The sequence below is a fragment of the Rhamphochromis sp. 'chilingali' genome (genome assembly GCF_963969265.1).
Source record: "Rhamphochromis sp. 'chilingali' genome assembly, chromosome: 8".
Lineage (NCBI taxonomy): Eukaryota > Metazoa > Chordata > Actinopteri > Cichliformes > Cichlidae > Rhamphochromis > Rhamphochromis sp. 'chilingali'.
In genome coordinates, this window is record NC_137935.1 from 16,525,228 (window position 1) to 16,541,860 (window position 16,633).

At 40.9% G+C, this 16,633-nt stretch overlaps 1 protein-coding gene across 1 annotated transcript in view; it reads right to left on the reverse strand.

The window, feature by feature from the left end:
- Nucleotides 1-16,510, reverse strand: part of ttc9b (tetratricopeptide repeat domain 9B) — a 37,978-nt gene extending 21,468 nt beyond the window's left edge. Inside the window, exon 1 of the mRNA XM_080890300.1 lies at nt 15,647-16,510. Within this exon, the coding sequence (XP_080746426.1) occupies nt 15,647-16,109 (463 nt within the window). The 5' untranslated portion in view covers nt 16,110-16,510. The remainder of the gene's footprint in view (nt 1-15,646) is intronic.
- Nucleotides 16,511-16,633: the final 123 nt, after the last annotated feature.

A 16,633-nucleotide genomic window follows, 5' to 3' on the forward strand; every position in this document is an offset into this window, starting at 1 on the left:
GCATCTGTGGCATTTTGCTGTGAGACAAAACTGCACATTCCAGGGTGGCCTTTTGTTGTGGGCAGTCTGAGGTACACCTGTGCACTACTCATGATGTCAGATCAGCATCCTGATGTGGCACACCTGTGAGGTGGGATGGATTATCTCAATATAGCAGATGTGCCCACTACCACACATTTGGACTGATTTGTGACCACGGTTTGGGAGGGATGGTTATATTGTGTATCTGGATTGAATTTTAGGTCTCTACGTCCATCCCATGGGGAATGGGAGCAAAAACAAAAGTGTTGCGTTTATATTTTTGTTCAGTGTATGAATACAAACAAAATGTGACTGTTTCATTGTCACAAACATGCAGCGTGCGACCTAAAATGTCACTCATCACTGAAAATTGGAGCAGAAGAAAACTCAGATTTCAAAGAGCCAAATTAATTCATGAAATAAACAGAAAAGCCATGTTTCCACGAGCCTTTCCAGCCTGTTTTGTATTGTTAGAAATGTGAATGGTGCTCTTTGTGTTTCAGTCGTCTTGCACCACTAACTTTCCAGCTCCTAATAATCTACAGGATGAAAGCAAACAGAATATCTTCAGTGTTGCATTTCTGATTCCTTATTGGTATGTAGACTTAATGGGCTGGGCAATGTATGATGTGTTTTTCAAACCTGAGTTCATTAGTGACTGGGCACTTACATAAGTTATACTGATCTGCTTATTAAATATCATTATGCTGGTAAGAGCACAACATTTGCATTAACTAGCGCTTGTTTTAAAGCACAAATGTGTATATGAAGTTATCATATTATTCTTAATATCTTCATTAAATCAATTTATATAGTCATATATATGCTCTTTATCTATTATGTGTTTATGTTATAGTTAAAGTACAAGTTTGATAATCATTTTACTCATTATAAGTTCAATAATGACTAAACTGAAGAGCAGGTGGAAGATTCCCCTCGTCATTTCTCACTGACAGTCTGGCAGCTCAGTCCTTTAGTGTCACACTTTAGGCTTAGCTTTAAACGACTCATGAATGGCAATAAATCAAATTACTTATCATTAGCAGCCTCAGCTGCAGCACTGTCGGCATCAAAACCCTCAAATATCAACGAAAGACGGCGCTCTGAACTAAACCTGTAAACTGCTGCAGCACCGTCACGTTTCTGGGACAATAAGATACTGTGTTTAGGTATTTAAGGAGCGATGAGATCATGAAGTAACACTGGAAACCTGCTTGAACAGTATTACAGACAAACAGTTTGAGGACTGCTGCAGAGCCGAGTGCTTCTTCCCCAGTGTGCCACCAGCAACCACAGCTACGCATTTAAAGGTTAACGCTCCTTACAGCAGAGAGGGACTGCAGAGTTGTTGTTTTATTGTTACATTTACAGAATACAGCAACTTTAAATTCAACGTTTCAACAGTCATTTCTTTCTTTTTCTTTTAATTAAAACAATCAAAAGACCACCCTCAGAGATGCATCAACATAACCAGGGCTCACCCGGGCTCAGCATTTCACCCCCGTCACAAATGGGGTTTAACAAGGACACGTTTTCAATGTCATCCCCCGGCAAGGCACGCTATAAAGCATTCTGTGTTTAAGGAGAGGGGAGGCTCAGATAGCGACCAGCATGGCTTTAAAAAAAAAGTATTTATTTATATTATCAGCGTTGGAGCTCTGCGGATAAATATAAACAGCGAATGAGTTTACTCTGCACTGTCCACTGGAGCACGGGGTGTTAGATATGCGCAAATAGCTTCAGCAAATTCTCATTACTGGTGGCTTACAGAGGATGAATATTCTGCATTTCTCAATCTGCCCCCCTCTCACGCTCACCCTCTATCTCAGGAAAGGGTTTGTGTTTGTGACTTTCAACTAGCTTTGACAGACAAGTTCAGTTTATTCATTATTTCACACAACTGTCAGTTCATGTCAGGAGGAGGAGGTCTCGTGTCAAGAATACGCACATTCAGCATTACACGCACACACATGGACAAGAAGAGCTGGTAAAACACATCCTTTCTCCCGCTGTGTTAATAAAGCCTAACTAGATTAGCTTTTTTTTTTAATGTGGTGGAATCACCTCATTTTGAATGCACAAATAGCGCTGATATAGTGTCAGGGTTACATTTAGTTTTCGGTTTCTATTTTGGGCTATGTTGTTTCGTTCTAGCCTCCCTAGTGTTTCCCTTTCTGTGTTTCGCTACCTCTGTGTCGTGTTTCGTGTGAGGCTGCTTGTTTGTGGTTTCAGCGTGTCTCTCTTTATAGTTTTCCCCTGTTGTCTTGTTTTGGTTTTCACTTCCTGTCTCATCCCTTACCTGTTTCCCGTCAGCTGCCTTAAGTTACAGTAGAGAATCTGCAGCATCAAAGCAGAGCGTAAGGTCAATGAAATGTCAGAGGGGTGCACGTCAAAAGCCATGGACTACACTGTTTAGTAGTTTACACAGAGCGCTACACTTAAACTGTACACACAGAAGTATCTGAAGCAAACGTGCTCTGTTTTTCTTCCTCTTTGTTTCTTGTGGACTCATGTCGCAGCTTTGCTTATTCTTCTAACTATATTTAGCCAGTTTTCTTCATTCATTTCTTTTTTACTTTTGTCGGTGTGTTTAAAAAAAAATTGTGTTATCTGTGTAATAATGCAGTTATTCTCCACTCGGACCGTCGTGTTGGACACACCTCAAAAACTTTATCCTGTGATCGCTTAAAATTAAATTAAATTACATTTCAAAATTAAATATAATGCACTTATGTGGTAATTTTGTTTGCTTTATGGGTTTTTTTTTTTGTTGTTTTTTGAGCACAGTATGCTAAAGGTGGCTTTTACCCCTGAGCTGCTGCCTCCATTACATTGTACTTGTATAACAGCACTAAAGTTTAATCTATTCTTCTTCTATTCTTGGGGTTTTATTGCATTTACTGTGTTTTGGACCCTGTGATATTTGTTGTGGGTACTGTTAACTCACAGGTCAAACACAGGTAAACCCAGCTTTTGGCATAACAAAGTATTATTTTCTGATAAATGTATGAGTTGACATTGATGATATGAAGCTGGACCTGGTGATGAAGTCCACACAGGTTTTGGTGGTAATCATCGAATATAAATTGTTGTTTATTTGCTATACGATGCAAAATGCCTCCAAATTATACACATTTGCACTTCCTTTATTACCACTTTTAAAAGTTACATGTTTAATTCTTAATAATTTTTATCTTCTATTCCACGCTCATGATAATAAGAATGATGTTACAGGTGTGTGGGATGAGTTTTGTGCAGCATGGCCCAGGTTGTAATGTAACAGCACTGACATACATCGCAGGGCTCATATGCACCACATTAATATTCATAAATAGAAAACATTTAGTTATTTTTCATTCATTTGTGAGATTTAAAAATAGATTTAAAAAAAAGAAATAAACATGCATCATTTCCATTACCCCAGCATGATGTCCAAATTGTTGCTGTGTTACTTAAAAAAAGAATTGCCAAAAGAAATAAAGTTCACAGTGATAAACTGCAACAGCTGGTAATTGTAACAACCATCCTGTAGTGTGCTAATGTGCTAAAGTCACAAAAACAATGATAAAAAGTAGCATTTAACAGACTTTTTCTTTTCTCTGAATAAGATGGTTGCATTAGGTGTCAAATCTGTGCCAAATCAAATATGGTGACCGATGGAGAAATAAGGGAGCAGATGGGAGTACTCCTGTTGTGGGTCTAATTTCTCCCGCCTCTGTTATCATGTTCAGAGTTAGCTGCTTTCCTGCCATTTGTAGTTTTTAAATTTTTTTTAGTTTTGCTTAGGTCTAACTATCTCCACCGGTGCCTTCTTTGGTTTCTTGGCCACTAAAGGCTCGCCTATTTTTAATTTTAAACCCATATCTGTGTCTTGCATCATTCCATCTGCCATTTGTAGCTTCGTAAGAAGCGTCTGCTAAACGAGCTGCTAAAGTTACAGTTAACTGAATTATGCCGTTCTCTGATAGCAGCAATTCTGGGAGTGTATTAGCACAAGGCTGGCTGCGACATACTCGGTATAATTCGGTTATTATCATCATAAATGGCAGGTTTGAGCCAGAACAGCGCGGCTGCGATTGATTCATCACACAGAGAGTTTAGAGCCACTACATTTGCGTTGTTTTCTATTCTGATTTTAATCTATATGGATTTAAGAACGCAGCCGTGCCAACTATACTTCTAACAGCAAAAAGACTTCAATCCAAAAGCAATCATGACAAAAAGCATCAAAAGAAAAACTTCGTCTCCTCTTTCCTCCCCTCTCCGCCTCTCCGCCTGCTGCCTCCTCCTTTTATTCCTGACAATCTTATTTGCTCCTTTGACACGAGTCATCTGGGCCTGTCAGAGCTGTGGCATAAATCAGTTTTGGTCTGAAATGGATTTCTCAGTAAGAATTGAAAGAAAAACATAATAAAATGCAGTTCTGTAAACTCTCCCTCTACTGCTTGGAGGTCAAACCTTTCCTGCCTCCCCTCCTCCTTTACAGCCGTGCCCTGCCTCCACTCTCTGATAATCCCATCACATTTAAGAGCTCCGTCCAGCCTCTTGCACTCCTTTTGTTTTACACCTCCCTCCATTTGAGCCTGTCCATCACCGTCTGCTGATTCACCCCTTCCCCCTTCCTCTAAATGCCCTATCTATAAGGTAGGAGGTAATTCAGAGGAGACGGTACAGTGTGAGAGGTACAGTAGAGGGAGTGACAGCCATACACCCAACAGCAATGCCACGCCATCTGCAGCTCTGGCACGTTCTCACATTTCTGCTGTGGCCGTCCCTTTAATGGCAGACGTAACCACACAGAGGGAGGAAAAAAACAAACAAAAAAACCTCACCCCATCCCTCCCATTTCTCCTCTTACTCCTCATCATCATCCCCCTCTATATAGTACAAGTGCACTGTCTGAATATCACATTTCTCCTGTCCAAAGCTCCGAGCAAGTCTTCTTCCATTCCCAGCCTCGTATTAACCCCTCTATCCTCTCGTTTCCTCCTGGCTTCATCTCATGCACTCCATCAAGTCCCCTGGTGACGGAGCTGGCAGTAGATGAAAGGGAGGAGTTTTCTCTTCTATTCCGCTTTTGTAAGCAGGCACTGGTTCTTCTCTGGCAGCGTGTTAGAGTGGACTGGTAAAAATCACTCCGTCTGTGGTGTTACACATCGCTGACGTTATGCGAGTGCGGCCCCAAACAGCCCCCATCTGAAGCATGACTGGGCTCAGAGGCTGAGATGTGTTGAGGAAGTGGAGAAAGAACAATCTGTCTTATGACTGCAGCGAAACACAGGCAACGATTTTTATTTTTGGTCCAGTGGTAACAGATGTTGATGTCACCAGCAGGCTCATTAAAGGCTCGTTAAATTTAATATGAGGTCTGTAATTGCATGTCATGGTTCAAAAGTTCATTTATGGCCACAGTCGGATGTCCCCGAGGCAGGACACATGCTAATACATTTGTCTTTATCAAGCACATTGTAACAAAAAACAACAGTGTAACTGTGTAACGTAGTAACCGCACTTTTCCCCTTCGAGTGTTTGCGAATACTTCGGCTTGATGTTTTACTTTTTTTGGTTTCTATTGGTTCATCATAAATAGGCAGGCAGAAAAATTAGCTAATAAAAAACATCTACCTACTCAAATGGGAGAAAATAAAGCAGGCGGCTGAAAGGCTGAAAGGCCAGCTGGACTCTCAATGAATGCTCATGTTTTTGCCTGTTTTCTGAATAATATCTAACGCCTTCACTATTTTAACACTGTAGTTGTTGCTGCTACCAGGCTGGACCTCACTTATCTTTCAGAAATGTCTCAATTCTTCATGGCACAGATTCAACAAGGTGCTGGAAACATTCCTGAGATTTTTGGTCAATATTTATGTGACACATCCCAAAGTTGCTCTATTGGATTGAGATCTGGTGACTCACTGTCATGATGAAGAAGCCAGTTTGAGATGATTTGACTTTTGTGACACGGTGTGTTTTCCTGCTGTCAGAAGACGACTGCACGGTGATCATAGAGAGATGAACAAGGTAAGCAACAAGTGACTGTATGGCTGTTATAGTGATACCAAAAGCATCCAAACAGTGCACTTACCAGCTTATGGTCAACTGCATCACATTAAAGTAAAGTACTTTACAGTCCAGTGGTGGTCCACAGGTAGCCACGCGCTAGACATTAAACAGCTGGTTAGTCACAGCTGAAAAGCAGAGCAACCACAGTGATAGAGAGGAAGTCAGCAACACCAGCAAGGACCTAAGAAGCAACCGAGCAAGACTTGGATTACTGCCAGTGGGACTTTTCCCTGTCAATCCGCAGTTAAACGTTATATCTTGCGAACTGTGACATGAACACAGCACGGTGGTATTTCATCCTCACACTCGAGGCATGACTGAACCGCTGGAGTCCTCCCCTAAATGATAAATGCTAGTGCTGAATGTGTGCACAGTCTCCACCCTTTCCTCTGGAAATTCACCATTTTAGTTTCAACTGCTGCAGCAATTTCAATCTGTAAATCCTGTGCTTGTTGATGTGAAGGTGCCTGTAGAGAATAACAGACGAAACCTGAACTCTGATGTGCACCAGTGTGTGCAAAAGTAATGATGGAGAGCAAGTCTTTGCCAAACTACTCTCACCACCAGGAGGGCTTATAAAGTGCTTGAAGTGTTGATGCAACCAAGTAGTAAAGAAAAAACAATCAATTACTGCGCAGATTAAATCTCAGTTTTAATGAACTCAGATTAGTTTTCCACTTCACAAGAACGTTGTTTAGATCCTCAGGAGGATTTAAATCCTCACAGACAGACACACCCCATCCAGGTCTTTGCAGGTATGTTGATTCGTGTCTTTTAATTCTCTGTAAAATGCTCGGCAACATTTACACTGAAACCGAAATTAACGTGTTTTACAAGCCAAAGAAGTTGGTATCCAGGAGGGAGTTCAGGTTTGTTTTTAGTAACAAATCTCCTTCATTGCTAAATGATAAATAACGCAATCAAAATGACGCTGGACTCAAGTTACTTTGCTTGGCATCAAATGAGAAATGTGTCATTATGTTTGCTCTTCTCTTCCCAAGCGTTGACATTTTGTCACATTTTCACAAGGAATGGGGAGTGTGGGAGTTAGCTGAACCCTCCCTTCCCGCCTGTTTTTCAGGGACAAATCAAATGTGTGTGTCTAACCTTACTGCACAAGGAGCTTACTTCTGATTGGATGAGTTTCAATACGGTTAATCATAGTTTTTCTGCTCGTGCATTACTTTTATTTAGTTATCGTCAGAAAAAAATCTGTGAACAGATTATTGGTCCTCCCTCCTTCTGTGTCATTTCATGTGTGTTGTGCTGCTCTTCTTGTGGCTCCGTATGTATTTTCTTTCTCCTGTGATTATTTATGCTGTCTGTGGCTGCTTTCTTAATACCGGCTCTGCTTGGACTGAGCGATTCTGTATATTTTTTAATTTCGCTTGCAAATCAAGTAGTTTACAAAGTATTATTATTTCTTTTTACTGAAATGAATCAGCTCTACAGTGTTAGCTGGTAGATAGACCAGTTTGTAGCACTTTTATACTCCGGGTGAGCACTCAAAGTGCTCTGTACTACAAACCTCACTCATAAAAGCAATTATCTATGTCTAAGTGCTTTCTATCTGCATTCACACTCCAAAGAAAGCATCAGGAGCAAATTGAGGTTTAGTGTCTTGTCCAAGGATACTTTGGCATGCAGACTTGGAGCAGGCAGATATTGAACCACCAACTTTCCAATTAGCTGGCGACCTTAGCCACAGCCACCCCCAACACTAACTTTGCGCTTATATCCTCTTAAAGTTATATTAAATATGAGTTATTTCCTTCTATAAAGGAAATTATAACTTAACCACGTTTATTTGGTTTGGCTGGCCAGCAGAGCAGGCCTTCACAAAAACACTTAGTGTGCTTGCTGTCCTATCAGCAAATATCTTCTGAGGAATAAAGTTTCCAGTACAACAACAACAACAACAACAATAATAATAATGATAATAATAATAATAATAATACTAATTTCTTGCCTGTTCTGTTGAAAAACAGTTTGTTTTCCTTCCTTTAACATTTTTTTAATGTGACGAGTGGGTGGAAATTTCTGGATCTTCAACACAGCAAGCGAAGTGGCTGTGAGCCGCAGCAGTTGAATAAAAAGGTGGCCGGTGTTATGAAACAAACAATTTCACTTGTCCCCTCCTGCTGCGTTCCTCCCAAGGCTGTGACTTATGACTCACTCTCAGATCGAGCCAGTCAGGAGGAACAAAGGGAGATTTCAGGCAGAGATCTGAGAGCGAGCAGGAGTTAATGAAAAGTCAGGCCGAGCTCTCTCACAACAGGATCAGACCATAACGCTCCCTGTTTTGTTCTCTGTGCACTTACATGTGGACATTTGGACTGATTTAAAAATGACTAGAGCTTCTAAACTGCAGCCGCTTTTAGAAAACTGCTGTTCCTGCTGTCAGAAGTGCCCCTACGTGATCGATATCAGGAAAAAAAGAAAAAAGAGCAAACAAACTGCAGTCACATCTGTTATTTCTGTATGTGCCTCACAGTGTTTGTGGTGGGTGGATAGATGGATGGATGGATGGATGGATGGATGGATGGATGGATGGATGGATGGATGGATGGATGGATGGATGGATGGATGGATGGATGGATGGATGGCTGAGGCGGGCTGGCAGGCAGTCTGCCTCTGGTCAGCATGCTGCACCACTGTAAACTGTGACAGACACAGACGTTGGTGGAGGAAGTAGTGTAACCAATTTAGATACGGCCCTACAGGGATACACAGACTTTGGGTCTCCTTAACAAGGCCAGCAAATAGGACATTTGTCATCAGAATAATTTCCCCCAGGGATCAATAAAGTATTCTGATTCTGATTCTGATTCTGATTCAGAATCAGGTGATCTTACTCTTGGTGCCGATATTTCTCTAAAGCACATTCATCATCCCCCCCTTTCCCCTTGTTTTGTCTACTTATATCTTTACACCAGGTAGGAACAAACACTAAAATAAAAAGACGTTTTTTTCCTGCCATTTTAAGCCTGATTAATTGTATTACAGCAGATTTGGCCATATTATTAGATAATATGTTAGGTCCTAGATCATTATTAGATAATTATTATGGGATAATCTTTTTACACATGTAAATAAGTTTTATACCTTTTAAAATAAAAAAATCTCTACAAATACACAACATTTTATCTAAATTTATAATAACTGGGTTTTTTTTATCATCCGGTAAAAATACAGAAAAAATCTATGTTTTTACTGAATGGTATAAATTTTGTATTTTAAAAATAGAAATGTGTTGTCCTTTAAAAATACTGATTTTTTTGTGTTTTAATTCCAGAACTACAGTTAATAGTTACAGTTTTTACTGCATTTTTGTGAATCCTCACAAATGAGGTGCTTAAAACCAGAGAATATTTAAGTTGAGTCGGGCAGCTCTGATCTTTCCTGCTCCGTCTTCATCCCTCTTGGTGATATGGGTTTTTCTATTTTTCATCACTTCTGTTTTTCCACACTTTGAAAACCACTTTGAAAAAGGCAGGAAGAGTTGCAGCAGGGCCCCCGCAGAGCACGGCAGAAATGATTTTGTCAGATATGAAGGCATGAAAGGCGTAAATGGGGTGAAGGTGGTTTGCAAAGTGGCTTGCAGATAGACAGCAACTTGGGGAATGCTAAAACAGCAAGATTAAATAGTGCATCCTGCGTGAGATTTACTAGCTGAATACTTACTAAGTATCAGCTGATGTGCGGGGACTGCAGCCGAGAGTGACTTCTAACACTGTGACGGGCTTCATGGTCGGTGTGAAGTTCATTTTAACTGTTATAAACAGCTGGGTAGTTTAATCCATGAGAATATGTCACGTTTCATTAAGGATCAACCACAATCATGTTTCCTTTGGAATATATTCATTTTAAAGTATCTTTAGATGTCGAATGAAGGCAGTGGAATAACATTTCCCCGTGAAATATACTTTAATTCAGAGCTTGAGCAAATTTATTTATTCCCTTTACTTTCATGGAAAAAATATCATGGCAACAGGAAATGTTTACCCTCATCACATCAAAGCTAAGGACTTAAAAAAGACACACATATCAATTCATGAATGTACACACGCACACACAAATACACCAACGCATTCAGCGCAGTAAGATTCAGCAATGTCAGCAACGGCTACAGCAAGAACACACACACACACACACACACACACACACACACACACACACACACACACACACACACACACACACACACACACACACACCTTACCAGCTGCAGTTCTTCAGGCCTGTGCAGCAGAGACAAACCCACACACGCTTGTGTACATGCACGAACACCCGGTACATACACTCACACACAAATGCTGATACGCAATCACTCGCACACGTGTGACTGGCTCCACTTGCTTGTTGCTCTCCTGTCATACGTCAGAACCAAAGACAGCCGGCCAATCAAATGACAGCTCCTCACTTATAACCACGGTGACCACTGTCTGCCCAGCAAAACTCTGGGTAACCAGGTAGAAGTGCCTTTTTTTCACTCAATAAGTGAGTCATAATTTAAGTCATGTTTAGGTGCTTTTGTCTTTTTAAAGCTGAGAACTGACTTTCACATTTTCTGAAGGCTTTTACACAAACAACAAGGAGGCTGGAATAAGAATAATTACACAGAGATTACTACTGACCGCTGCTATTGGATCTGTATTGCTGCTTTGTTTATCTCATTTTCAGTTTTTCAGAAAACAAATAACAAATTAGTCTCATTAACAACCTGTGTAACCAAAGATTGATATCACACAAATACTACTACTACACATCACTGAGTCATGATGCTGCACTCTTCCTTCCCTGCAAACTTCAACATCATCTCCCTCGTTAAACCTGGGCACAGAGCGAAGATAAAAACTGAACCGCAGACGGACCTGTTTATGTTGTTTCTACAAAGAATAGAGGTTGGGTCACTTACAAAGTGAGAAATATAAAGTGGATTATTGCAGAGAAGCCATCGAATGCCCTGCGACAGACTGGCAACCTGTCCAGCTAACAGCCCGCAATCCTGAATTGGATAAGCAGATGGGAATGGATGGATTACATTAAATAAGTCTTATTACTCTGTTAAGCATTGGTGATACTAAATAGGCTGCAGGTGTGAACGCTTGTCGACCTATCCAGAATATACCCCACCTTTTGACCTATGACAGCTGGAATAGGCTCTCCCAGAACCCTGAATTAGATAACCTGAAAAACCGGATGGATGGATGTATTGACATTCTTTCTACCAGGAAACTTTGTAAATTTGTGTTTTGTTGTACTCTAATCAATAAAGATATTGTAGAAAATAATTCTTGAACTAAAAAGTTCTCTTAATAGATTCTAAGAGGATGTCTAGGCGATGTTGAAGGTGTATCTTGAAACTGAGTCATGGTTCAGTTTGGAACTATTTTTCCAAACAGGACCAGACTTAAAGAAAAGACGGCGAGCCCACACGTATTAAACAGGTTCCTTGCCATAAATACCTGCACTACAGATACACTTCCACATACAGCCTTTCTCTGCTGTAAATAGATTTTCGAAGGGAGATTAATCCACATCTTAACATTTAATCTTAGCTGGAAAAAGATAATGCCCAGGTTATTGCTCATCTTCAGGACGCAGAAGCAGAACCAAGTAACAGACGAAAGGCAGGAAGTATTCTAGAGATTTCTTCTTTCCAGCATTACTGAGGTTTTGTGTTAAATTCTGGGTTGGTGAATGTGGCGTGGCATAATATAGAGCATATATCTTCAGTTATATCATCATGACTGCAGATATCAGCAGGAAAATGAAAGTAAATGTATTTTATAGCCTAATCGATCCATACGCACATCATGATGCACCTTATTGGAGTAAGTGGCTTACTACAGAGTGTGCACTGTTGTCAGCACTTTAAACTGATTAAACCATGGCATGCTCCCCTTTTTTCATAGGCACTCTTTTTTTCTTTTTCTTTTCTTTTAAATAAACATGCACAGTAAGCAATGAGTGTCTGAGATCTCAGTTTATCGATTCATCCTATAGGAGGCCGTGAAAGAGTGAACAAGGGGTGATTACAGGCAGTGATGGCACAGCGAGGTTGTGGTGGCATGTCTTTGTGGTACAAGCCTGTGAGTGCGCATGTGCACACACACACACACACACACACACACACACACACACACACACACACACACACACACACACACACACACACACACACACACACACAGCAGTGACGGGAATGGGAGTAGTGTTATTACAACAACAACAGGGAAAAGACCCAGTGATGGTTGCCATGGTAAATATGGCCTCCTGTCACCTGCTACCACTCTTCCTCCTCATCCTCTTCCCTCGTTTTTGTTCTCTCTGCTATTTGTACCTTTTTCCTTTTTCTCACCACATCTCCTGTTTCCTCTTAATTCTCATTTTGCCCTTCCTTCCTTCCTTCCTTCCTTCGTTTCTTCCTTTATTTGTTTGTTCTCCCTCCCCCTCTTCTCAGTCCCTCCCCCATCCTTCCCTTCATGCCACAGTGGCCTTCCTACAGGCTCCAGACAGGCCCTGAACGACAAGCAGAACAAGCGACCTTCAGTGCATCATGGCATGTGTAGCGGGCAGCGCCTGGGACAGCAGCGAGACACACCAGCACAGCAGTCCAGAATCACAGGTGAAAGGTGAGTTATAGGTGATTTGATATAACTGCTGTAGTGCCTTTGTGCAACATTAATCACTATCATCATAAATCCCTCTAAATGTGACCATTTATCACAATCTTCTGTTCACACTGAATACCAGAGTCACAGTTTTTCCAACAAAAGCCTGGCTATAAGCTGATAATTCATGTGTTCATTCAGTTTCCATTGTTGTAACACACTGCTTTGCTTTTATTCACATCCAAGTACCCAAGATAATCAGTAACAGTTATCACTGAGGTTCACTGGTAATCTTATAGCATATAACTGTGACTATGTCTGTCTCACTATATATGACTATAAGCGCCTAAAAGAACAAACAAGTAAGTTTGTCACAGTGTCCATGTACTGACAATAGCCATAATATTTAAACATGAAGTACCAATAATAAACATGCTATACAACACAAAGCAATGTGTTATTTTTTATGTGTGTAATGTGTTTAATTCAGTAGATAATGAATTGCTGCTGAACAAGATTATTGGTTATGGACCTTACAATGTTAACCGAATTATAATCCACCTTGTAAGTCAAACTATGTCTATGCAGATGATCGTAAATCAGATTTTTTTAGCTAACAAAGGGATCCCACAGGGTTTTGGGATAAATTTTGTTTTTTATTTTATTAGTTTTATTCTACTTTTTATAAATGACTTTGGTAGAGACAATACTGCAAAACTACATCTTTATGCTGATGATACTGTCATTTACACACATGCTCCCTCTGTAAGACAGACAGTGCAACCTCAGACTGCAACTTCACCCATTTCAGTCTGTATATGTAAACTATAAAGTTTTTGTCTTCTGAAAAACTCACCAACAAGGTTTTGATGGTTTATAGTACTGTTACATCAAAGAGTTCATGCAAACACATGTTTGTATATATGTACAGATGACAAGTTCAATGTAGCTGAGAGTGAAGATTGGTTTTACTTTGTTTATATGAAAAATCTTGTGAAAGATACTTTTCTGCTTGAGATCGACAATGGTGATACAATGCATATACACATACACACCTTTTCAGCTTTGAGTCTTGATTCAGTGCAACTCTACACTTTATTACAGGCACAAACTCTGACTCACAGCTGCTTTCTTTGTGATTTGATGTGCTAGCCATCACTAACCACTGTTGGATAACAGCACTGGTATTTTCAGTCTATTTTCAGTTAACCTTTGCACCTCTCTCTGTCCCAGAACCAGCTGCACACCTCTAAATGCTTGCTTTGGGGAATTCTAAGAAATCTGATAAACAAAATTTTCACACCATTAAGCTTGGAAATGGAATCTAAAATTAAACATGCTCATGTGGAAAACCAAGGACATCCTGTGATTGAGTAACTTGTATTCATATTCAGAACCACCCTTAGCAGCAAAGTCATATAGAAAACTATTTCATCACTCTTACACCATTTACAGTTTCTCTGAACATTACACGGTCTTACTGTGGAGAGAATTTTTTGGGATGTCTGCTTGTCGGAAGATTTTGGCATTGTGTTAACACACAAATGAGTGCTCCAGACCAGCAAACTGCCCAAACCTCTGCTTTTATAGTGATGCTCACACTTACTGACGATCAGTTAATCAAATGCAGAAAAACTGTGAATTTTCTTGTGAAAACTTTTTACCTTTTTTTTTTCAAAGGACTGTATCTATTATTGAATTTAAAAGCATCATAAGGAATGCAGGATAGGAAATGTGGATGATTTTCTTGAGAGGCCACTAGCATGTTTTGTTGTGGGTAATTGTATACTATATACATAATAATGCTGTGGCTCCTGTATTTTATGTTGTAGTTGTTAAGTTTTTAATATGTTTTGAGTTTATGACTTCTACCTTGTTCAAGTCTCCCTTGAAAACGTCAGTCTCAGTGGGGCTTTCTGATTAAATTATGGTAAATACACAACTAATATTTTAAGTAATTGTGCAAATGTGTGTCTTGTTTTTGTTTTTTTTGTTTTGGACAGTTATAATTACACTCTTACCACCTCTGTGTACTTGTTTTTTTCAGTACAATTAATTTGCCGAAACAATATAACAAAACAACGACAATAATTAAAATGATGTGTGAACTTCATTATTATTCATAATTTTTTCCATCGCTTTCAATTTTATTCTGAATTATTTTGATCACTAAAACCTTGAAGTGAAACTCTCACATTGTCGAAGCTCTGATGTCTACTTTTATTCATGATTGTGCATAATTGCACAACTAGAAACAATGATGTAACAGTCTGTGTCGAGATAAGGGGACTATAACAATGAACAATGAGCTTCTTCTCAGTTGTTCTTTTCTGGTATATTATAAATGAAATTACTGAGGATTAACATTGAAAGCAGCTGTTATGTGAAGCTCTGTTAACCCTGTTGTAACTCCCTCCACACTTGGAGCCATTAAACTTGCAGCCTTACATCACCCCAACATGTGGTGAACTTGCCTCATACATAAATAATGGTAACATGTCCTAAAACATGAAGCCTGATTGTATTTATGGCCCAGATGTTTTTCTTTTTTCTTACAGGTACACATGTAAAAATAAACAACCCACGTGAAAGGCTGTTTGAGAGCATGTAACTGGCAGAGAGGTGAACTATTTTAGCCCACACGGTGAAATTTCTCTGGCTGGCAAATGACCTCACCGGAATAAATAAACGCACCAATGGTCAAACAGCGTGCAGCCACTTTTGTATGTGCAATTAAAAAACGTACAAACAAACACCATCCATGCTCCATTTCAGCACCAGTGTTGTTTCGCCCGCCTCTGCTGATCCCAGCACCTGGAGACACAACTGCACCCCGGAGCTTGTGTGAACCCGGTGAACCGGAACCAATAATGGTGTCAGCACTACTTGGAGAATAGTAGGGGTCTGGGTGTTTCTGAGTTTTAGTGTGTTTGTGGTCGTGTCACCTGTCAGGCTGTCGTAGCACTCGATCTCGGTGCTCTCCACGGCTCTCCTCTGCTCCTCGGTCAGCTTGGCCGCGGCTTGGCTGAGCAGGTTGACCTCGGAGCCCGTAGTGCCGTCCACGACATGAACCCCTTTGAGCTGCAGCAGCGCCCGGTGGTACTTGCCTATCGCTTCCCGGAACTTCTTCTCCTTGTAGCAGCGATGGCCCTCCGCCTTGAACTCGATGGCTTTCTGGATCTTCGAGTCCATCTCCATTTCAGCTGAGCCGGCTCGATACCCCCCTCCTCCGTCTCCTCCGGCGGCCGCTGCCAGGCTCCGACCGCCGGTCTCCGGGTAGCTTTTCAGGCTCTTTATCTGGTGCTGTTTGGCTTCCATGTCTCTCAGTGAAAGCGGCTGGAGCGGGCCATGGTGCTCGGACACGAAGGTGTGCTTTGTTGGGGAGGACCGGAGCAGCGTGCTGTGCATAAAGGATGCAGGACGGAGCGGCGAAGGAGGCAGGGCAGGCGGCGGCACCGGAGACACGACGAGCCGAGGGAAAAATGGGCTTTCAGGCGCGTCTGCCGTGTGCAGCACTTACAGAAAAAAACGAGAAATAACCCGGAGAACGTCAGCAGATACAGAAAAAAGACGCATTACATCACCAGAGCTGGCAGAAACATCCTGAATCTCTCCTAGCGTCGACCACAAACCATCCCTCGCTGCTGGAGCTCTCGCGGAAGGATGCTCGGGTGGATTTGTATGGTAGCAACCTCAGAGGCACGCGCAGCTTCAGCACCACAGATAGCGCACACACGACAGCCCCTACCGCGCAGCATTGTGGGAAAAAAAAGAGAAGTCGTGAGGCGTTGCTGCAGTTCGGATTTTACATGGAGAAAAATGGAGAAGAAAGAAAAAAGAGAAAATGTGGAAATATTCAGACATAATCGATTATTTCTTAGTGTGATGTGGCACATTAAAATCAACCATAACAACTGCATGAACCGCAAAGT